The 25,695-nt window shown below is 31.2% G+C and overlaps 1 protein-coding gene across 2 annotated transcripts in view; it reads right to left on the bottom strand.

Annotated features, from left to right (window-relative positions):
- LOC130896169 (diacylglycerol kinase 1) overlaps nt 1-25,695 on the bottom strand; it is a 324,802-nt gene that overhangs the window by 251,397 nt on the left and 47,710 nt on the right. For both annotated transcript variants that reach the window (XM_057804080.1, XM_057804081.1), the window contains exon 2: nt 10,352-10,466. In XM_057804080.1, the coding sequence (XP_057660063.1) occupies nt 10,352-10,415 (64 nt within the window). In that variant the 5' untranslated portion in view covers nt 10,416-10,466. The remainder of the gene's footprint in view (nt 1-10,351; nt 10,467-25,695) is intronic.

Genomic DNA, 25,695 nt, shown 5'->3' with positions numbered 1-25,695 from the left:
TTATATTTGCGTCAATTATAAGTTTTGTGCCAATTATAATTTTCGTTAATTAGTTTTTTATCTTCTTTTGAATAGTTAAAGTTGTGAATTTCATATTGATTTATTTCAAATGGTTGAGCTTTAAGGGTTTCATTTAAAGTTATAGGTATTGTTTTAAATGATTCATTTGTGTTATACTGATTATAATTTGAATTTTTATATTATTTTCTTTTCCCATTAGTTGAATAAACAAAGTTATGAATTATATTATTAAATTTCTTATATATACTCTAATTAATAATAACTTTTTATTATTATAGTTTCTTTTAAAAGTTTACTAATTTTTTTTTTATTTTACTTATTTATTATCTATTAATTCTAAATCTTATCTATTCTTATAACATAATAGTAAAAAATAAGAAAGTTCTTTGCATAAAAATCCATTTTATAATTTCTTGAATTGCGTACCATTTCCTTGAATGATAATATCTAATTTTCCAAAATAGTTCTTCAATTAAACTTTCATTTAGTATAGCATATAAGTTTCTATTGAAATATTTTAGACTTATTTCATTATTATTTCTATCAAATTCTTTGTTAATTGTTTCATAATTAATCTCAACCTCGTCATTTTCATTATTTATTTCTCTTTTATCAATGATATTACTTTGATTTTGTATATTCAATATATTTGTATTTAATTCAGGTTTTATAACATAACATTCTTTTTCTAATATATCATTATCTATTTTCATAACATCATTTATATCTTTTTCGTCCCTTGTCATATTATTATTTATTTCATTTATTTCTCTGTTTAATTCTAGTACATTTTCTTTTACTTCAATTTCATTATCATTTTCATTCATTTTTAATTCATCTAATTCCGTATATTGTAATTCTACATTTAATTCTCCTTTTATATTATTATTCATTTGTTCTACCATTATAATATTTTCTTCTGAATTCTTTTCTGTTACATTTAATTTATCTTTTTCTTCTTTATCAAATAATTTACTAAGATCTAGTTCTACTTTTTCATTTATTTCTTTACAATGATTTAATTCTGATTCTTTTATTTTTATCAATTTTTGAATTTTTGGTGATGAATTATTAGATGTAAAATTTATTTCAATTATTTTTTCACTAGGTTTTGACTCGTTAGATTCTATAAAATTTTCAAAATATGTTAATGCATCATTAGGAGTAAAATTTATTTCTTCTGTGTTTAATTCTTTTTCCCGAGGCTCTTTCCGAAAATTTACGATTCGATTATTATCTTCGTCGGACTCAAATAAATGGTGAAAATCAATTATTTCTTCTTCTTTTTCTTCTTTATTTTTGTAATTATTATTATATAGTTCTTCGGATGTAAAATTTGGATTATTTCGTGATTTGAAATATTTGTTATTATTTGTATTATTATTATTATAATTATTATTTATATGTCTACTAGGTCTGTCAGAAAAATTTCTCGATGTCGTTGACATCGGTTCTGGTCTAGGTAAACGATTTACAGGTATTTGGTTCGGGCGAAAAACATTTTTTTTAGGACCAAATACTTGCGCATTCGTTGGGTAATTTTGTCTTCTTTGCGGTATTGGATTTACGTTTATAGGTTGACTAGGGAAATTATTGTTATTATTATTATTATATCTTTCATTATAATAGTTGTTATTATTATATCTATCATAATTATTATATCTATCATAATTATTATTATTAGGTTGTCGGTAGAAAGAATTATGATTATGTTGATTGTTTCTATTATTTCTTGATGGATTCATTTGAACATTGTTATTATTATATTTAACTTTAGGTTCGTAAAATTGACCATAAAGTTTTTCGAAATTCTCAAATTCGTCTACATAAGCCATAGCGTCTTCCAGAGAGTTAGGCTTTTTTAAGTACATATTATTACGTATAACGCCTGAGCATCCCGCAATAAAGGTGTTCAAAGCTGTTTTCTCACAGTGATTAATTTGACATCTTTTATCAATCTCTCCTAGGTTTAAATTATTACTGATAATTTGTATAGTTTGACTTTTCAATAATTGCAATCTATTACCAAATGCTATTAAATTTTCATTTTTAAATGGTCTCGTTCTCGTTAATTCTTGCAAAATACAATCCAAATCGCGCCTATCTGCAAAACATTGAATCAACGCTTCTTTTAATTTAAACCATGTATTCAACTCAATTCTATTTCCCACCATTAACTCGGCTTTATCTATTAATTTTTCTTGAATACATTCTAATACGTGATTATTAATGTCTTGATCATTATAAACCGAATACGTCTCTATTAGGTTTTCACATCGATTTATAAATTTATTTAAAGTATTTTTATTTCCGTCGTAAGGTTTAATATTCTCTAACTTTAATTTGAATAAATCCCAATTTAGGGTTTTTGGGCTTGACGTTGCCATTTTTATATATTCTGGTTTATCTTTTAAGTTTAATTCACTAAATGTATTTAATAATTTATCAAAATCGTTCATAAAATTATATATTCAAAATTATTAAATTATCTCTTCCTTATTCAAAGTTCTGATAAGGATGGATAATAAAAAGGAATCAAAATAATAGGGAAACTTGGCACTTACAGCTATCTGAAGTCCTGTCCCTCGTTGAATACGTAGATCTAGTGCTGAGGTACTGGAGTACTTAGCCGGAACTTTATCGCACTTTGCGTAAACTCGCGACCGCACTAATCCGAATGACTGCGCCAATTATATATTTCGGGTTTCGAAATATATTTTTAAAAAAACTTTATTTTTGAATATTTGAATGAATACAATTAATCTCAAGATCGAACTAATTATAAACATTAAATATCATCGAATTGTTTACAAACATCTTATTTATAATAAAATAGTGCTGATACATGTTTACGTTATTTGATACAAAAATAGAATAAATGCTGATAGATATTTATCATATTTGATACAATGGTATTGTTTTAAAAATGTCCTTCAGGAATTCTTCGCATGTAACTCAGGGCAGACATTAAACTGACGTAATCATACTAGACGTAGACATTAAAGAGGAACAAGCGTTTTTAAGGGTGATAAAAAACGATGCATCTTTTTTATCGCCGACGAAATGACAAAACAGTCGTATTTAAACGACGCATTTTATATAGGAGTTAATTTATCAGTAAAAACTTTTTAAAATTATAAATCTGAAGGGAACCTTACGGGACAGTTTAATTGGCTGCAAGCTTAATTATGAAAAAACATACAAACAGTTAGCGAGTGCAAGCAAGAGTTGAACTATATAGTTTCTGGTTCACGACTGATAGTCAGTATAATGAATAGGTAAAAAAAGTCCTTGGATTTTTCATACGATGTCATAGAGAAAACTCAAAAAATCTTGATGATCACAGAGATCAATTAAAATTATAATGGATTTTGAACAGAAATAGAATAATTCACGATTTTGTGAAGTGCAAAACAAGTGATATATTAATTTCTTAATGGCTATTTATGAAAATTATTTAAATAAAATAAGTCCGAGAAGAATAGGCATACCTGGTGGAAATTACAAACTTCACACTTATTAAGATACATTGAACACTTGGTTCGAATTTTCTTTTTCATAGAGAAGAATGCGATCTTGAGAATGGAAAAATGAGCAGTATACTTTCAACACTTCATCATATTTAATACTTTGGAATTATAGTTACAAATAAAACTAAACAGCAACTCAAACAATTTTGTATAGAACGATAGATGTTTTACTTGTGAGTACCAATCATCATATGGCACACGTTAAGACATAAGCTAGTTGTTCCCAAATGATAATCAATGTCTTCCGAGTTATTGTTGCTTCAATTTCATTAATTCAGGAAAATTTTGGGAATTAAAAATAAAGTATAAAAAAAAGCCGTGATCATCAGAGCTCCATCACGAAAGTCGAATTTTTCGTCGGATGAAGAATTTAACTAATACACAAACAAATCTTTCCATAAAATGAATTTCTTGGAAATGCTATTCCTCAATAACTTTTCATTTCACAAGTTAACTCTCTCTCTCTCGAATGAAAATTCATAATTTCAATAGACCTGGTGGTCTCGAACCCTCTCGTTCAATTCCAATTGACAACAAAGAAAAAATTGTCATAATGACAAGAAATTTCGAAAATGGGAATTAAAAAAAAATCACCCTAGCAACGATCATACTCGGATTATTCATTAAATAGGAGGCGGTCCAGTTCAACAATTACAACGATCAAAATGATTTCGGGTGTTTTGTGCTAGAAGAACTGAAGAAGAAAACTTTGAACTTGAGAAAGACAATTCTTCAACATCACCCCTACTTGCATGCGAAGTTCGAACCAAAAAATAAGAAAATATAACAAAAATTACCATAAAATGGAGAGGGGTGGAGGTAGAAAGTAGAAAGGAAATCATCTCGCAACTAATTGAACCTACATGTGAAATTTCATTTTTCAGTCGCTTTTCGTTTGACCTGCAGAGGTGAGCAAAGGTCAAAAACCACTTTTTTGCACTGCGACCCCTCGAAATATTCATTTGTTCCCAACCAAACTCTAATAACATCAATCCGCCGCCAAAAAAGCCATGTATGCTAATTTTGTACCAAATCGGACCCATAGCAATTGCTCGAGAGACGAAAATAAGAATTGTAGCTTAAACAAAAAATAATGTGCCCCCCATTTTTCTTCTAGTCATGCCTACCGTAATAGTCTAATTTTTCCGAATTTTGAAAAATTCGACTAAAGAATGTAATGTAAAGTTTAATGTAATAAATTAGGAAAAGTATCCTTACCTTAATCTACTTCTATATTTAACATAAGCTCGTATAATAAGAGTTTATTGAGATTTCAATATTCACTTATTTTTTGACAACCAACGATATTTAGCAGCTTCTTTAAATAAATTCGAAAGTTTATATATGTGAACAATTTTGACAACTTTATTTATAAATTTTGTAAACCATTACAACATCAACATTTTATAAAAATGTTCAAGGTAAGTATAAATATAATATAAATATTTCTTCTTAACTATATTCTTAACGTATAAACCAAGACATTAAGTTAGTATTCAGGACCAAAGTCGAAAAATCCGTGTCCAGGGATTTAGGATATATCTAGATAAACTTTTCAGTTGCGCTTTATACTTTAAGATCTTTTCGCCACTTAACTTTTAAGGCGTGAAAAAAACCGAAAGCTTCAAGTATTATTATACTATTCAGAATGTGATAAACGTGATACGGTTTTTAATATCACATAATCTATTGAAAGCTATTGTCAAGTGTGATGTCACCGATTTTTAACGAGACAAGAAGAGTCACTCTAGTTCTTTAACCTATGGGTCGCGACCCAAAATTGGGTCGCGCTGAGTCGAACCAAAAAAGTTAGTAATACACCAAATAATAAGTAATACCAAAACCTCCTAGAGTTATTCCCTAATACAATGTTTCGGTTTTACCACTCTTCGCGAATGGCCTTCCGGAAGTGACGTCCAATTCCTGTCCTGAGGCTTTCTCTCCTAGGAGGTGTTGGTAATACGCACGCCATTGCTTTGCCTGCGCGCAGACTCAGTAAGCTCTCTGTCAAAAACTCGTTTCTGCGTATTGTGTTGTGAATAACACTGAAACGTGTAATAACAGTGAAACGTGAATAAAAGTATTTTAGAAACAAATTTTGTCTTATTATTAATAGTGGAGTGATCAAGCTGCAGTGTGTATTGTGAAATTGTAATCACCCTAATAATGGCAAAAAGTGAATACAAGTAAGCATTTTTAGAATTAGGTTTTACTTGCATTTATGATCGAGGAGTGAACAAGCCGCAATGCGTGTTGTGCAGTGAAATATTAAGTAATGAATCGATGAAACCGAACAAGCTTAAAAGACATTTTGATGCAAAACATAAAAATTTTTCCTTTGAGGGAAAAGATCGTACTTTCTTCGAAAGAAAAGAAGCCCATTTAAAAAGACAGCGTTTGGATGCACCAAGTAGTAATGGTTTTATAAATTCTGCCAAACAAGCTACACTTGCTTCTTTTTATATGGCTTGGCATATTGCAAGACAAAAGAAACCCCATAATATTGCTGAATAACTTATAAAACCTGCTGCCATTGACATGGCACGTATCATGTGCGGAGATGAAAGTTCGAACAAATTACAAAAGATACCATTATCAAATGATATGTCGTATTAATGATATGTCATTTTATATTAAGAATCAACTTATTTCTGCTATAAAAATTGCTGGTTTATATAGTATTCAACTGGATGAAACGACAGATGTAAGTGAAGATAGACAGAAGATAGACAGAAGTCGAATTTTTTTGAGAGAAAAGAAACACCCATTAGCATCTAAATTCTCCGAGTTGAAGTGGATTACTCAAGTTGTTTATTTGTCAGATATTTTATTTGATATAAATAATCTAAATACGTCTATGCAAGGACGTAATCATACTATTATTTTAAAAATAAACTCAAATTATGGAGAAATAAAGTTGAAGTAAAGAAATTTGCTTCATTCCCGACTCTTAATTTACTTGTTGAAGACAATAATATTGATATCACAGATTTTGAAATACAGAAAATTATTATTAATCATTTAGAAAAGCTAATAGCAGACTTTGATCGATATTTCCCTGCAGACGATGTTTTCAAATATAATTGGGTTCGAATGCCATTTAATTTTAATGTAAGTGATTTGCAAGAGGAATTTGTTAATATTAATCAATTTCAAGAACAATTAATAGAAATACAAAGTGACCAAGCACTTCGATACAATTTCTACATAAACACTGAATCTTTATGTGCTTTCTGGTTAAAATTAAAAACCGAAAAGCCAATAATTGTTAAAGAAGCCCTAAAAGTATTATTGCCCTTTTCAACAACATATATGTGTGAGGCTGGTTTTTCGGCTCTGTGTGTAATCAAAAATAATTACCGGAACAAGTTATAGATATAAGGTGCTCCTTGACAAGCATTCAAACGAGGTTTGAAGATCTTTCAAAATGTATTCAAGCACAAGGTTCTCATTAAAACTGCATGACTTGCATTTAAAATTTAAAAGACTTAGGTAACATACGTATTGATATTTCTTTTTTTTTTAGGAATAAGTTAAAATGTCAATTATTTTCAAAAAGTTATAAATATATTTTAATTTGGTCGATAAAAATTATTAAAAACACTGATTATTAATTAAATTTTCCTTTGATCGAAAAGTACTTTTGTTTATCTTTATTATTAAAAAAATAAATAAAAAATTTGTAAATTAAAAAAAATCATCATCGTAGGATTGAAGATTTTTTAAAAATACGATCTAAAATAAAGCAATGAAAAAATTTTGATTGAATTTTTTTGGGTCGCGACATGAACATATTTCTCAAATTTGGGTCGCGGCTTAAAAAGGTTAAGAACCACTGATCTAGAGGTGAAGTTGTTACTAGTATGTATTTTTAGATGTCAACGTTGGAAACAGGCCTTGGGATTTGTAAACAACCATATTTATGCCCATATGACTCGTGAAAAATTTAGCTATAAATTGAAAGTGTGTGATTAAATTTGCTTAATAAATCAGCTAGGGGATGTAGGTACAACGACGAATTAAAACAATTAGTATTGACCATATATTTTCTGGGGCCTAAGGCCCGGTTTTAATGAATTCATTTTTGGTTTGCTGGAATCTTGGGCAAAAATAATGAAAGAAAAAGAACGAAACTGCATTATTTGCTTGAATGAAATTAGAAGATCCCCAAGTAGCAATCTTTGCATCAATTGCAATGGTACAAGATATTGCTAGCAGTTGGAAGCAATCTATAGCCTATTTTTTTATCATTCAATGCTCCCTCGGAAAAAATAAAATATGTATATTTCTCAGATCAAGACTATTATAATATAATATAATTGGTTTTTAAACTTCTGAAGTTAACATCAGGCAATACTTCTATTTGAGTAGAAAATATCAGACTTGTTCATATATAAATATCTTTATATGATATATGCGTTTTCGTAGTGGGATTGTAACAAAATTAAACACCACAGTGTACTAGCTCTAATATATTCCTTTTGGACCAAAATTAGGGTTAAGGACAATATAATTATACTTTCACATATATTTGTATATTGTGCTTGATCATTATTTCAGACACAGGCGATGAATACATAAGTTTTCGAAAGCTCGGAATATATTAGAGTTTGTACACTTCGGAGTCTAATTAATTATTAAAAATATATATTCGTTTTTTTTGGGAACGTGGAAATTAAACACCAAAGTAGACTAACTTTAATATATTTTCCGAGTTTTCGAATACTTATGTACTCATCGTCTGGGAAATAATTAATTAGGATTTGTGGTGGCTTTAAATTGTATTAATTCTTGTAAAAAGTTGAAATTCATGAGATTCTAAATTCAATATTCAAAATGACTTGTGATAAAAATATTTCCGGTCGTTTTCTTGGACTTGTCTGTAATGATAAGTATGTAGCTGTTGCTCTTTAAATATCCTCCAAGTACTTGAAAAAGACGTATTTGTTTGTCTTGTCACATTCCTTACGCTAACTGTTGGATTTTTTTCAACTAAATTTAAAATCATATTTTCTTTATTAATAATTTTTGGTTTTGCCACCGCCTTAACAACTTTAACGCATTTATCAGCACAAAGGAACAATTGCAATTTTTGGAGAAATAAGATGTTTGTTGAATGACTTAAAGGTAAATAAATCAATGGAGGTAAAATGTGTTATATGAAAATGTGCCATTGGTGCATCCACCCAAAAAACAACTAAAAAAATTTCCCTTTTGGTATTTTAATACACACAAGGCTTTGAATCATCTCGGTAAGTGAACATTTATTTATTCCAATCGTCACAGCTTTGCAACATTTCGTATAGACACTGATAACTGCGAACGCTGATTCATGTCGGCACGCTTGTGTAAGGCCCACTTCTATCATTCCGACGAGAGTGATTTTTCGTCTTGTTATTGGGTGGTGATGTGTATATAAACAACGTAATAACTAAAAATTCTGCCCGGAATGATGCATTTAGTTTAAAATTGCGTTTAGAATAAGGAGAAAAATGGATGCTTGAACACTGCGACTATCGCTAAAGATGCGATTAAATCGTCGTTTCACAAAAATGAAGCTTTTATTTAATTTTCCACATGTTGCACGGATTCTGTTGTTGCTAAAAGTCAAACAAAAGCAAGACAATCACAAATTTCGTGCCCAAACTACCTAAGGAGCATCATACAGATGTAAATAATAGTTTTTTACTTTCTAAATACACCTCAAGAATTCAAAACTAATCTTACTTTATGATACTTAAACGATTTATTAGATAGAAACTACAGATATAGTCTATATGTTATGTTCCATAATCTCCCCAACGATCAAATTCTAGGATCTTCTCCAACGATCAACTCGGCAGAAAAAGTCACATTAAACGGGTCTTGATCTTGAAAGGACTAACACACCGCGATTAAGAACTGAACTCATATTTCTGCAGATATTAAATTGGAAAACTATTAGCAACACTTCAAATTCCTAACTCCATACTCTATGATTCTGAAAATCCGTTCCAAGAATCAACAGCCCTCATTTACCAGTAAAGTCTATACACCAGTTCTATCAGCAGCTTTTCTCTATAAGAATAATCATAACTTTACTTTGGGAGACCTCATACGAGTATATTGGTATTACTAGTACCACACTTGCGGAGTTGCAGCAAAAGAAGCATCTACATGAAACACCTGGAAACCGGAAAGAATTCAATAATGTGTCGATGTGAAAAACATCTTCAAACAAAAGATCAATTCATCAACTTTTTCTTTATTTCTACAATTGTGTCTCTACGTATAGAAATAATATTTAGTCAAGAATTGGAATTGTTTCTTCTCAATATTTACCTAACAACCAAAAGTTATTTTAGCATTAAAATTAATCTGCAGATTCATGTAAAATTTTGAAATATGACAGATACATGGCGGAAACTAATATGATACTTTTTTTTTGAAAAAACCCTTGTCCTTTAAACCACCCTTGTATATATCCCTAATAAACATTATTTGTGTTAAAAAGTATTAAAATTTTTATCAATAAATAAATGGAAATTAGAAAGACTAAAATATTATTCTCATTATCCCAAAATTCTCTATTTTCCACATCAAATTCTTTATACTTATATTTACTTCTAGAGTTGTTCGTTTGATTTATTGTTACTTATTGAATAAAAATATCAAAACTGGCCCAAATTACACCGAATCATCAAAAAAGTATATATCTGTGTAAACACGATATTCATTTAAATTGATCTTATATCAATAAATTTCTTTCGAATTTGACTAAATAATTATTATTAAAATTTAACTAAAATATATTCACTCACATGCCGCTAAATCCTGTAACTGCTGAAATTCTTGAGGGGACAATTTATCCCATTGTAAAGTCATTTTCAGAGGACGGTTGATTTGAAATTAGCTTATGAATGTTGTCACGCTCATCTGAAAAGAAATGTATCTTAAAAATAACACAGTAAAAATCACATTTTAAGAATAATATTGTTGATACAACCCATCCATCCCGCCTTTATATATTATTTTCAGTACAGTATATCACAACTAAGTTGGAATTGTGGAGCCGCTGGTGATTCATACTAAAACAAAATTCAACCACTCCACCAACACCACAACTACACTACCTGACGCTCGTTTCGATAAATGAAGGTCTCTGAAGGCGATAGTTTGGTTTCATGTCCTTCACAATGACAGAAACGACCACCTCATTGAGGTCATAAGCAAGTTGAAACTGTGGAGGTCTTTCAAAATATGACTCAATCACAAAATTTGTACATAGTATTTTCTTCTATCAATAAAAATCAATCATAACAATATAAGATCGATCTTCTTCAGAAGACCAACTAATAGACGTACGTAATAATTTATTTAAATTGACAGTAGTAATTGTGAAAAAAGACAGCGATATAATTGACATAACGTGAATGACTGGACTGTACTAAAAGTTAAATTTGACGTAAGCTTTGTTTACTGTGTTGTTTTTTGCGAATTTTTTTTTGTATTTATTGTTGAAATTAGTTCTAATTAGGACTAATTTGACTTTTTATTTAGTTTTACATCGCGATGTATGGGTAAGTATTTATTTTTCTATTTATAAGTAGTAAATAGTGTTTATAATTTTGTAAAATTTGTGGAATTTCAAAATTGCTTTTAACAAGTGCCTGATTATACTCGTAACGGTATATTAACCAAAAGTTGTTTCCAAAATATAGCTAAAAAACAATATTGAGCACAGGAAACGGTAATTAAAGGGTCTTGAATATGTGAAAAGAGGCAACGGAAAAGTTTAGTGCAAATATTTAAGATAATTGTGTTAGAGACACCGAAAAAATAGTTGAAGACTTATTAACTCGATAACGAAATTTCTTGAATATAGATATAGAACCAGCAATAATAAATACTGGTGAGGGCATCTCAAAAGATTCTCTGATGCGATTCCACAGTCTCTGTCAAATATTCTGCTATTAACGTTACACGAATGTGAATCTAATAACGCACCTAATGTAAAACATTTAAAACAGCTAAATTTCTTTATTAATAACCATTCATATAAATAGGTTGAAACATATGCCTCTTTGATTCCAACTTACGTAAGTACTATTTGATCGGTTACAATTTCCAGTGCAACAAATCCATTTTTTCGCATCGGAACATCAGTAAAATTATTCATAAGCCACGACTACGTTTGTTACCTAGTGAAAACTAAAGGTTCTAAATTTTTTTATTTGTATACATGTATGCGTGCCTACACGTTAATTAAATAATCTAGTTATTTTTCATCAATGTAATGGATGTTTAATTTTACTTTTTAATATGCTTAATGGCAGTTAGTGTGTTAGTTGTTTTGTTTACTATCACCATATATGTCAATTTTAGAATAATTATTCGTTTTTCTTGATTAATTCATCATATCCAGCATAAGCTGCAATTGTTTTTGTACAACCTAACCTAACCATTGTTCAGAAATGGACAATTTTGCACGTCCGTATCATGCCGGTGACGGATGTTGGTGAGGTTTGGTATGTAGTATGAGGTGGAGTTGGGGTCTCTGAATATAGAATATCAAATTGTGAAAATAACCGGATGCGAATCTATACCATTATAATGAGCTTGACATACCTGTTTATACAATAATACGAATAAGTATGAGAATATTTAACTTCCAATCATGCAAAATCACCTAACACGTTCATAGCCAAATTGATAAAGGTGATTGACATTGCGTAACCTGTTGTTAATACTCAAAGAATTGAAATTTACGGCGACCAATGCGTGAATATTTCCATAGGCGACGTTGGTGCACGCAAAATGAAATAGATAAGTTTCAAGACTTCAAGACAAGAAACAATTTTTTAGGTTAGGTTGAGTTAGGGTAGTTCTAAGTGTCGTTTCAATCTCTTCAAAAATATTTCAAGCAATATTTTCTCAAACTTTTCGCCACTGATGCGATTTGTTCGTTTCAATACACTTGTTTGTTCAATTACAGCTATAGATTTACTGCTTCATAACTCCACCACTTTTCATTTTCGCAATGAATAGTTGCATATTTTGAGTCCTAACTAGCCTTATACGGAAGTCTTACCTATTGATACGTATAATGACAGAAGTTAGTAATAATATAATAATAGATTTGAACAAATATATACACCGAAAGTGTGGTGGCTTACATTTTATGTAAGTTATATATAAGCCGGAATTTTTATATTAAAGTTTTTATTATTAAGTTACAGAGCTGAAATATTTCACAGTTTCTTTCACACTTTATACACTTTTGCCACTTCTCTCGAAGCTTTCGGATGCCTCTACATAAAAATATTTTATCTTGTCACGCAACCATTCGCACACGAATCTTTATACCTCTGCATTGATTTCGGATCACAGTCCTCCAAGTGCCTCCTTCAATAGACCAAATAAATAATAGTCGCATGGTGATAAATCAGGACTATAAGGATGATGTTTCAGTGTTTCCAAACAGAATTAGTTCAGTTGTAGTTGTATGCAGTCTGGTGTTGTTTTGCAGCAACATCACATGACGGATTGGAATATCACGTCGTTTTGATCTGTAGACAGGTAGGTTCACAGTTCATTCTTCAGTCTAAAAACTAACCGCAATTACTCCTCGTGTGTCCCAAAATAAAACAAAACTCTTCTGTAGTAAATAACTGGTGTTAGAAATTTTCTATTTACTCTTCACTGCTGCAGGGGACGCGCGCAAACTTCCCAGCATGTGAATTTTTGCTCAAAGTTCAGAAGTCTTGGCATATATCTGGCTGAAATTTTGCGGTAACTTAACCGAGCTGTTTATGAATCATTTTTTAATACTACATACGCTGATGCCCCATTTCATATCGCCGGCAAAATTACATACAGTACTGCGTTGGTTTCCCAAAATGAGTTTTTCTATAGCGCCGACATTCTCATCTCATCCGCCGCGCATCTGGCAGGTTTGCCACCACTTCTTGACCATTCATACACTTGAGAGTAGATGGAGTAATTTTCAATGAATTTTCACAGATTTTACATTGTCTTTGACAAAAACGCGACACTGGTACAGCCTTCTCGCTCATGGCTATAAGTTCGGCGAGGTTACGCGGTTCCGGCTGTTCTCTGCGCTCGTAATACATCCAGTACAGCCATTTTACGACAAATTTGTTTCGCGTTTATGCAAATATTCCGGTTTATATTTGAGCCATCCTCGTATATGTTGTATTATATCCTCTCATAACGTGCTCACCGTTTTGATATTGTGTTAAGCCACAAAACACAAATGGAATATATTTCTTAATCCGAAGACGATATTGTATTATTTAATACTATTTAAAAATATTATATTATTTTGAATTTACACGTTTAAAGACTATAATAAGTTAATATTAAATTAACCTCTAACCAAAATATTTAGCCTAGCATAATTTTGTTTACTATTAATAATAATGAGGTAATGAGATAACATTTTTAAAGTAATTATCTTTATTTTTAAATACTGCAAAGTTTACTCCATATGTTCCGCACTTTCAATCACTCCCAGTTCAAAGTCTATGTAGACAATCGGTGTCGTGTTCAATTTTACCCCTCCGAGTGTTCTTAAGAATCAGTAAAAATCCGTCTATGAGAATAAGTTTTAAAATATCTTTTAATTTTATCAATTTTTTCTTTGGAAAGGATTTTCCCATCTGACCAAGGCTTTTCAAGGGATACGCGATCTAAAATAGCACCTATAGCATCATGTGTGCATTTGTTACTTCTTCTATTTTTCTTCCTCCTTCTAGATTTGATTTAATGTTCGTATATAAACTGCTGCTGTTCTTTTTTTTAAATATATCTCTGACGGGAAGAAAAGTTTGACTAACCTAACCTAACCTGACTGAAAGGTAACAAAATGTCACTAAATGAAATTACTTTTTTTAGGAAAAAAATATTGTATAAACATATAATGCAAAGGTAGATACTTAATTTTAGAATATTTTATTAAGCATTTCGTTTATATCAAAAGTACAATTATAAAATGTGCATTGCATGAATAACACATTCCTTATACTATTCCAACCGCCATGTTCCTCTAGTATCATTAAGTCTCCCCCAGATACAACTAAAGTGTAGCAGTCGATCTTAGAAATGAATGACTTTTTTTTCAAGTTGAAGAAAATTAGCCACTGTTTAGGAAAACCTATAAAACTTTTTTTTACCCACAACTTGATTGACACATTTTCCATTTTGATATACATAAAACAGGCGGCGATCATTTGCTGCTGGACGAAGGGCTATGTATTATCGGTAAAATTTAACATATTTTTCAGTAACTACAAATCTCTTGTTTACATAATTTTTTATTTCCTCAAGTTTTACAATTAAGAAAGTCCCCGAATCTTTAATATCATCTAATGTTATTTGGCTGATTCATAAATTAGACAAGCTCCTGCAATCCCAAATACAACAACAATCTTGACCATTAAATAAACTTCATCAGGAGCACTAATTTGTAACGGAGAGAGAGAAAAAGAGAGATAAATACTTTATTATCCAAAAATTGTTACAATTTGTAGAGAGAAGCTTGTAAAAACTAAAAAACACACATAAAAATAACTATATAAAGATAAAAACAAAATAAAATTTCAATATACAGAAGAAAACCACAATGAGAAACAAAATTATAGGTAATAGTTATAAATAATAATTAGTAAATAAGTCCATAGCAAAATTAAACCAGTATGCAGCATGCCCGGAATTAAATATTATTATCAAAAAAGAAGTTGTTTACAAAGTAGAAGGCACTTTCCAGTAAATATGCCCTCACATTATTGCGGAACGCTGGAAAATATTGACAAGTGATTTCAAGGACTTGTCCACAACAAATCCTAAGATTAGGTCACTAGATATGATCCTTTGAAGTGCTGTGAGATCAGGGTTGCTCCAAGAGAAACTATTCTTCAAATAAACATATTTTAACCACTGATGTCTAGATAGGCGGAGTCGTTTATTAAGAGAAGAAACAAAATAGAGCCTAGCACTGAGCCTTGGTGTACTCCACATTCTATTGTGTTGCAAGAAGACATTGTTCTAACAACCGTTACAAACTAACTTCTGTTGGTAAGGTATAACTTTAACCATGCAAGAGGTATTTCCCTAAAACAGTAGTACTGCAATTTTTTAATTAATATCACGATTAACATAATCGAAAGCCTTAAAAAAATCATAAAAAGTTGTTGCAGTGGAGTGATGGGTAGTAAGTATTTTATATTTGAACAGAAATAATAAAATCTTCTTTTCGACCAATGTTTATATGATCTTAGATAACGTGGGAAGAAATGCAATTGGGTGATAATTCGATGCTTGATTTTGATCTCCTCCTTTAGACAAAGGTATAATTAGAGCCACCTTAAGGCAATTGGGAAAAGTGCCATTTTGAAATGAAAAGTTAATTAAAGTGATTAGATGATTCAATGAGCAATCGGGCAGACTCGAAAACATTTTTAATGTAAGTGCATCAGTTGCAGAAAAGTATTTATTTAATTGTACTGCAATGCTCTACTAAAACTACGGGCATGAAGAAGAAACTGTGTAAGTTAGCATTAGCATCAGGGAGATATGAAAGCAGATCATGAAAAGGATTTATAGAAATTTTTGACTACATTCGCAAAGTAATAAGTAAGGTTATCAGGTGAAGTAGAGATTATGCTCGATGCAGAAGCCCCATTTCTTAGATCAGTCACAATGGACCATGTTTCTCAACGCGAGTCTCCTATTATAATAAATATCTTTTATTGTTGTGTTGTTGTGGTACCAAGTTCAAAAACTGAGCTAATAACACCGTCTTCGAGAAAGAACTGCTTGTTTTAACATCTTCCATTCCATAAATCTTGAATACGTGGTTTCGTAAAATTTCCGTGATTTAGCTGGCAATAATTTTTGAGACGTTACTCTGGCTACTTCTCCTAATTTCGGTGAAGTCAAATTAAACTTGTAATAATAATTTTTTTACTGTATACTAAAAATGACTTGGGAACAACCACCAAGTCCACAATTTTTAAATCAAATCACAAAATTAAATTAGCTACTTGATTACACTAAAAGTTTCCTTAGCAACGTAGGTCCAATTGCAGTACAACATAGCCTAAAATTCAAATTTCACATCGATAATTTTTTTAGTAGAATATTGTAATAATATAATTTTCAACATTAAATAATCATTTTTCACGTCACAAAAAAAAGTTGTGTACTATACACGGAAAAAATACTAGATTTTAGCTTGAGGTTGTATTGACAATACAATCTCAAGCTAAAATCTGGTACTTTTTTCACTTGTAAAATAAAGATCTATTTTTATTCTGTTTATTTTAAATTGATTTTTTATGTGGCGCTTTTTCATACCTTACCATTGTAAAGCCGGTTTTTAAAGCACACTTTTCGTAATTCTCAGTCATTGGGAAGAAACCTATGTCCAGTCCAATTTGTATCATTTCTACTTGAAATTATCAGCTACACAAAAGACTTCATTACCACGATTCGATAATTCCACAACACTAATTTATGATGTATTTTTATTGGAATTTGAGACATTTTTGGGGAAATTACTTGCAACTTCTTTCTTTTCGCTGCCCTTATCTCCTTACACTTTCAAAACCTAACCTAACATCTCTAAATAGTAACAGTTGGAATCTAAAATATTCCAATTTGTTTAAGATAGACTGGGTGCTATTTTAATTTTGAGATATGCCAACACTGATGTGAATATGTCAAATCTGATATTGTAATCATAAAGTTTGACATTTTTAATGGTGAACGTCCTTGTTTGGCGTCAATGATTTCTTCCCATTCCCGCGGATCAAACATGAATTTCGAGAAAAATTTTTTTCGATAATTGAATCAAACGTATGCAAAAGTGTATCGATCTTAATGGAAAATATTTTGAGAAACAATAAAACCATACCCAATTACAAATATTTGTTTTTATTTGCCTACCTCAAAACTTAAGTAGCAACTCTCGTATGTTCATGTTTAATTCAAAAACTTAGCACCAGTTTGTTATGTCAATGTTCACATAGCTGCGTAAACAATTTTTTCATGTATTTCACGACTAGAACTCAATGGTTGCATTCAGCGGACTTAGCTGCCAAAAAGCCTTGTATGTTTCCTGTCAATTGCTAGTTTAAACAGGTATATTTACAACACGGAGGCAGACCAGACATTCAACTGCCAATCCAAAGTAGTTGAAAAGATGTTAATTTGTAATAGTAAATTATGAAACATCTCGTTTCTGATTGTTATACAGAGTGAGTTTTATATATGGAACGCCTCAATTATCTCTGAAACGGCTTATAAGATTTCTATAAATTTTTGTGTACAAGGGTCTTGTGATACAGTCGGTATTATGGTGGTGTTTAGTGTTGTCAGATCTTTCCTTTTTCCGGAAAAATAACGAACTCTGTTATTCCAAATGGATCACCTTATATATTTTGTGTTTTCAGAAATCCTAAAAAAATACTTATTATTTTTCATCTGATATTCCCTATATCTAAATGCCAAAATTTCGGAGTTATAGCGTAATCTCTTCCGAGGTTAAAATAATACGTTACAATACAATAACAAATTTGACGTTAAAATAAATAATTATTGTTGAAGTTTATTGAACGTCGCAATGGATCGTTTATCTGAAAAAGAACGATTTGATATTTTTATGATATTAGGATATGTTGATAGGCGTTGAAGTCAACAATAAACGTGTAATATCTTTAATAATTTATATCCTAACCGAAATCCCATAACAAGATCTACTGTCAGTAAATTAGTAAAAAAGTTTAACGGAACTGGTTCAGTAGAAGATTTATCCAAACCAGGGCGCAGAAAAACTGCATTAATTGAAAACAAATATTTATATGTTTGTGTCCTGTTAGAAAACGATCCACACTTGAGTACTAGACAAATATGTAACTTGATATTTAGCAAACATACGTAATGATATTTTTACGTGATAATAAATTCCATCCATACAAAATAACGTTGGTTCAAGAGTCGTCAGACGACGATATTGATAGACGGGAAAAGTTTGCAGACCTAATGATGGAAAAATGTGACACTCAAAACGATCCAAATTTTTTTTAAGTAAGGTTACGTTTTGCGATGAGACCACTTTTAGTTTTAATGGAAACGTAAATCGTTGGATGCGTGAATCCCACACCCAATATCCCGAAAAACTGATGATATGGGCTGGAATAATAGGCGATAGCTTAAATGGTTCCGCATATCCATATTTACAGGAAGTCCTCGTCTTTCGTACGTAATTGGTTCCTGTACGTGTATGAAAGTCGAAATGTTGGAAAGTAGAGGAATAAAAAAAAGTGTCTTACACATACAAAATATTATTTTTAAATGAAAAATTCATAGTTTAGTTTCATTTGTTTTATGAACAAATTTATCCATAGAACGTTGTACCTTGATAAATATTTCGGTAACATGCTGTTTTTTTCTATAGCTCTTCGCACATGAGAAATCCGCTCTCCATCGGGATCACATTCTTTCATGACTGTCAAAGTTTTAGCAATATTCTCGTCATCAGCTTCTTCCTCATCCATTTCGGTTTCATCAACCTCTTCTAACTCTATCAGGTTTTCATTTGGATCTGAGTGAGATTGTATTAGCTCATCGATATCTTGTTGGTTGACGTCTAAATTCATTTGTATCATTGTATTTACAATATCAGTTGTAATAGTTTCGAGATTTTCTTCATTTTCCCCAGAATCACTGCACATTTGAAGACAAAGCTTTTACCAACAACCGCTTATTGTTGATGATTTTATTTCAGCCCACGAGTAGCCAATAATATTTATGGCATGCCATATATTATAATTTTGCCAAAATTCGTTTAATGTAGGGTCATCTTCCTTGTCAGTAGCCTTGATTGCTTGGTTCATCAACCTTCTCATATAATACCGCTTGAAAGTAGCTATGACTGTTTAATCCATGGGCTGAATCTCGCCAGTAGTATTGGGAGGAAGAAACACAACTTTAATTTCTGGAAATAAAGTCCGCAGGGATTTTGGACGTCCGGAAACATTGTCTAATAGCAATAGAGCTTTGAACGGTAAATTGCCGAGCACTAGGAACAAAATTCTGGGAAAACCATTCTTGAAAAAGTTGCACGGTAACCCATGCTTTTCTATTTGATTTCCACATTACTGGAAGCCTGCTTTTATCTTTCCCCTTTAGGGCTCTTGGATTTTCAGATTGTTAAATAAGCATTGGCTTCAATTTAAAATCACCAGCTAAATTTCCACCAAATAGCAATGTTAGACTGTTTTTAGCAGCTTTATACCCAGGGTCAACTGACTCTTCCTTTGCCAAATACGTACGTGACGGAATCTTTTTCCAAAATAATCCCGTCTCATCTACATTAAAGATTTGGCTAGAAGAGTGAGCGCCATCTTCAATTATGTCAGAGAAAGTGGAAATAAATTCGCTGGTTGTCTTGTCTGCGCAAGCAGCTTTTCCGGAAAATTTAATGTTATGTAATGAGCTCCTCATTTTAAATTTGTCGAACCAACCGTGACTTGCTGTGAATTCTGTTGTGGAAGTGTCATTCAGACGTTTCTTCCAATCTTTATGTATACTAAGAGCCTTAGCTTGAATAATTGGCAAACTTCCTGGAACGCCTTTTTGGTGCTGATCTTCAATTCATTCGATCCATCACTACACCATGTCTTTTTGAAACAATCTTTGATGAAATATTTCCACACTTTTGAACATACTCCTCGATTTTATTTTTGTTTTTCACGATTGAACATATCGTCGATCTGCTTACTTCAAGTGAACGACCAATTGAAGCAAAGAATTCGCCGCTTTCAGAACGCCTTATTATGCTTAATTTCGATTCGATGCTAAGAAGTTTATGGGATCTTGATTTCTTGTTTATGTCATGATCCGCCGATGTGCTGGCTTTTCGTTTTTCACTCATTTTATAACCGGTAAAGCACATAAAAACTATTATGTATTACAATCGCTCGTCAATACGTTAAAGGATTTGTACAATTGTCCTCGGTAATGTACACATTCTAAATTGCAAATGGAAGCTTATGGTTTAACTTCTAACACAAAACTGAAACAAGAATGAGTAATGAAAGGAAGAGGGGGTAAAGAGATTGTTGACTAAAAGCTGTGGAGACTCTTTACTTGGAACTACAAATTAGCTACTTCCGCTTTTCCTGTAGGGCCTGTTTTGATATCTATTTACTTGAAATTAATTTAAGCAATAAGGTGTCGTGTTTTGCGTAATTTTCGCGACGTATTTCAAATTGGAAATAGTACGAAATAGCGAATTGTACGAAACTAGAATGTACACAAATCGAGGACTACCTGTATTGGAAAATAGTATAATACCTGAGTTGGCTCGGATATTGCCAAATCCACGTAAGTATTTTTAATTACATTTAATAGAAACTTCATTATTAGAAATTTTCAGACAATAACAATATCTCAAACGAGAATATTTGACTACAACAAGTTGGTGCCCCACCTCATTATGCATGTGTGGTGAAGCAATAGCTAAATAATGTGTTTCCCGGAAGATGGATAGGGAGGCGTTTACTAAACAAAACCTGCCAATATTAAGGATTTAAAGGATAGGATTACCACAGAAATAAGAAGGATTGAGCAGTCAGGGATGTTGCAAAATGTATTGCAAAGTTTTAAAAATTGCATGGCTTGTTGTATTGAAGTAAATGGACAACATTTTGAGCATCTGCTGTAATCGCCTTTACTGTATGTTTTCTAAAATTTAAATATTTGTCTTCAGTTTAAGGTTTTCTGCGCCATGATTTGGATAAATAATTTGTTGCACCAATTTCGTTAAGCTTTTTACCAACTTACTGACACTAGACCTTGTTCCGAGATTTGTATTAGCACATAAATTATTATAGTATATTCAAATTAAACGAGTTTATTCCATCTTAGCATCTAAATGTACAATATTTATTGTAACTTTGGTGGGGATACTGTGAATGATACTCCGAAATTATGGCATTTAGACATAGAGAATATTACATGAAAAATAATTAGTATTTCTTAAGAATTTCCAAAAACACTAAATATATAGGATGCTCTATTTGAAATAACAAAGTTCATAATTTTTAGGGAAAAAGGAAAGATCTGAGAACCATACCACCGTAATACCGGCCGTATCAAAAGACCCTTGCGCACAAAAAATTATAAAAATCGTAGAAGCCGTTTAATTGAGGCATTCCACATATACACTCTGTATTGTCTTGCCAAATAGAAGCAATTATATCCAGAGATCGATATTTTTAGATCGCTTAATCATTATCAAAATATACAAGACTTTATGAGGAACTATATGAAAATCAGGTTAATAACTTTGGAGTCATTTAGAAGCCATGTAAATAGAGATGTTTCTCAACTTCATGAGATTTAAGTTTGTGCTGGTAAACATATTTATAAGGATCTGGTATGGAATCCCCCATTTCCTTTTATTGATTGACACACGTTACGCAATGTCATTCGCAGGGAGTAAGATAAGAGATACCTACATGAATTAAGTATACCATAAATATAAAATGAGAGCTATTATTAGTGCAACAACTTTGAGCAAAATTTATTGAGGCCTAATGTATTTCTAATATTTCGGTCCAATATTTAGGATATAATAAATATCACTTAAAAGCTCAAACATATTTATATCTATTCTTATCGATAATTAATGATGAAATCAATAATTTATCAGTTTTCTTATTGTTAAATAACCATTTCAGTTTTGAAAATGCATAATGCAAATTACAGGATTTTGATTTTATGTTTTATCTTTATAAAGAGTGAGTCATGAGGAACTTTACATACTTTTAAAACATGTAGTGACCCTCAAGGAAAATATCATGAGGCTACAAAAAAGTGTCAACTCCTCTTGTTTATTAATCTACAGGGTGATATATTTAAGTGAACATTGTGTTTATACAGCTCATTTGATTTTTTGAATTTTTTCTTGACGCAAAACACTACTATCAAGCATTAATATGCAGGGTACAATATGTAATACGAATCTCTAAATTGATTTTTCCCAAGCCGGTCCAGGAATTTATAAGCTTAGCTTATACTAGTCGCATACACTATAGTCTTTTACACGTTTACACTTTTTAGTAGCCACATGATATCCTCCCTGAGAGAGGTAGAAGTATGTAAAGTTCCACATGACTCACCCTTTATAAATCATACATTTTGAAAAGTCTGTACGATACGGTGTTTGAATGGTTTTTAATTAATATTCGTAATATACCAGATTAGCTAGAATAGAACAGTACCGGTAACAAATAGAGATTTACTCGCCTGAGATTTTATCCAGTTCACAAAAACGCTTTCATATAATTATCTCGAGCAAAGCTTCGTTTACCATGATTAGCAGTATTTTTTATAACTCAAGAAATAAAGAAAAGGGAAATGAAATCCCGCACATGTTTTTTTAATTTTTCCATCAGGCTTCTTCTAGCTAAATTCCGTTTCAAAGATCACTAATAAACGCGAGCATAAAGGCAACAACGACTACAAAAGGTTATTATTTGAGTTGTCTGCCTTATTAGCAAATAATTAAAATTATAATTCTTTTCATGGAAACGCAAAAAAGTCTAACTTATTATGCAGACTTCAGAAACTGAAAAGTTTGAACATGTTGAGGCGTGAGAGTCACATTTCAACATAAAAATGGATAGTGTCAAGAACGCTCGGTGTTTCACGTCCTAAACATCTGTATGTTGGGTTTCATTCAAACTAGCCAAAATTTACTTCTAAAACGTTTGTTCTTGAAATTTGATAACTCGTCAAAACATGAATTGCTAGTTTATTAGACACTAGGGTTTCCCTACGGGACTTCGCCCTCGATATTTGTACGTTCAATTTAATATTATTGGAATTCAAACGTTTTCCATCCAAATTCGTTAAACAGTTTACACAACACACGAAACTTTCAAATTTATAACAATATATAGAAAAATATCTAACAGTATCATTACTCATCACCATTATGAAAGGTATTCTTTATGTTATTCCAGATCAAATTCTATGTGTGTGCAAAATTTTTTTGAAATCCGTAAAGCCGTTTATTGAGTGACAAACATCCAAACATTCTCTATATATATATATATATATATAGGTATAGTTCTTCCAATATAATTTGCAGATTATAAAAACTGGTTCGAAACCCTTACAGATAATTTTGAATGATCTACCATACCTCAATTTATGAATATGTATATCTTATGCGAGAAAGTATTCGTTAGAAGGCAATCGAATCATTATAAATTTATAAATAAATTTCGACAGATGCACCTAATTGTAGTCCTACTTGGAAAAAAATCATTATTATACTTCGTTAACTTGATACAACTGAATATTAAATTATAAAACGTAAATAGACGAGTAAAATGTACCTGCCTGTAAGGGCGTTTGGTTTAAACAGGGTACCAGGGTACCAGACATGAACTGAGTCTTTTTTGTACCAGTTTCGTTTTTTTTCTGGAAAACTAAATTTCAAAGCAAAAACCATAAAGGAAAATAAATTCTTGCAAATAAAGCAAAAAATTAAAAACATTTCTCTTCCAAAGTATCATTATAAATAACATGGTAGTAATTTTATTGATTTTCTTGATTTCGAAAAAATTGTGACATGGCAGCGATTCGTCTCAATTCGATATTCATTGAAGTGCTGTGGTATACACACTATTTCTTGTTTTTCCATCTGGTGCTTAAACGAATAAATCATGTTAGAAGCATGGATTCTCCAAATTTAATCAAAACACAACGATTGCCTTTATGTTTTGCTGATAGTCATTGAGAAAGCGATTCGCACCGTGAACTGCAAACGTTTGAATTCTAATGACATATCTGTCGGAATAATTGGGATAAGTGGCAACAGTATGTTTCCCTCTCGAATTTTTTAGAGCTTGTTACCTCGATAACATTGTTCATCATTTTCTTGTGTGCGAGTTTGGTTTCGTTGCCAAGTCGTGATGGATTTATATTTCGAAGAAACGGCGAATGAATTTACATTTAAAATTAGAGTACCCATCATTATTCGTCGAAACATAAATGCACCACTTAGCGTTGACTCGTGTCTCATGGACAACTTGGCTAAAGATCGTCACATGATCAAATGCATAGTTTTTGATTCTATAAAGGACATAAGAAAAACGTTCATTTTTATATAAAGTATGGTGCAAATGAAAGGAATAAATTCGTTATTTCGTAAACCAGCGACGAGGTTAATTTATTTTGTGTCTGACTAAATGATCTTTGTATTTGTTTGAAAAATTAATAAATCTTATTCTTACAATTAATTTATTATTAATTGCAGACACAGAAGTATGAATTAAGTACTTGAATTGTTTACCTTCAGGTATTATTTCATTCGCGATTTTTCTCGAACCTCCTGGAGTTATTTTTGCAACCTACATGCGTATCCTTTATTTGAGTTTAATATTTTGTGGTCTAATTTGGTACATTCTACCTTTCAAGTATTCCCATAACAGGAAATCAAGAGGAATCAAATCAGTTGACCTACGCTGCCATTCTATTGATCCTCTTCGACTTCGACGTTTTTCAAGTAGTTGCGCACTGAGACAGCATAGTGTGAAAGCGCATCATCTTACTGCAGCCATAAATTATTTCTCCAGCATGATTGACATGACCGTTTAGTAGAAATGCAGAGAAGAGAAGAGAAAACAACTTTTTTTTTAAACATCGGATCTTTGTTATTTTGTTCCATTATAATTTCATAGCATTCAATTCGTCTATCAAAATTATCTTCCATAAGCTGTTGTTCTTAATTAACTTTGTGGGGATGACATTTTTCCTTATTTAGCTTCCCAGAAAGTTTTAATGTCATTATCTACGGCTACCTTTAGGGAGGTCTTCGACATGATCCATTTCTCTAACTTATCTCTTATCAATTTTATTTACAGTAGATTGTGAAATTGGTACTCGGTTGGGGTATTTATTATCAAATAGCGTAACGATTTTCAATTATTTGTGTTTTATTCAGCTTCATGTTGATATATACAAAGACTTTTTGAATACATCTACTACAATAATAATATTAATCACTTGACAGGAAGTTAATTAAATTTGAATGTTCATGTATCAATGTTGATGAGGTAATTAGAAG

This window comes from Diorhabda carinulata, chromosome 7 (genome assembly GCF_026250575.1).
Source record: "Diorhabda carinulata isolate Delta chromosome 7, icDioCari1.1, whole genome shotgun sequence".
Taxonomy (NCBI): domain Eukaryota; kingdom Metazoa; phylum Arthropoda; class Insecta; order Coleoptera; family Chrysomelidae; genus Diorhabda; species Diorhabda carinulata.
The sequence above is the reverse complement of the archived record's forward strand: the minus strand, read 5'-3'. Positions and strand labels throughout refer to the sequence as shown.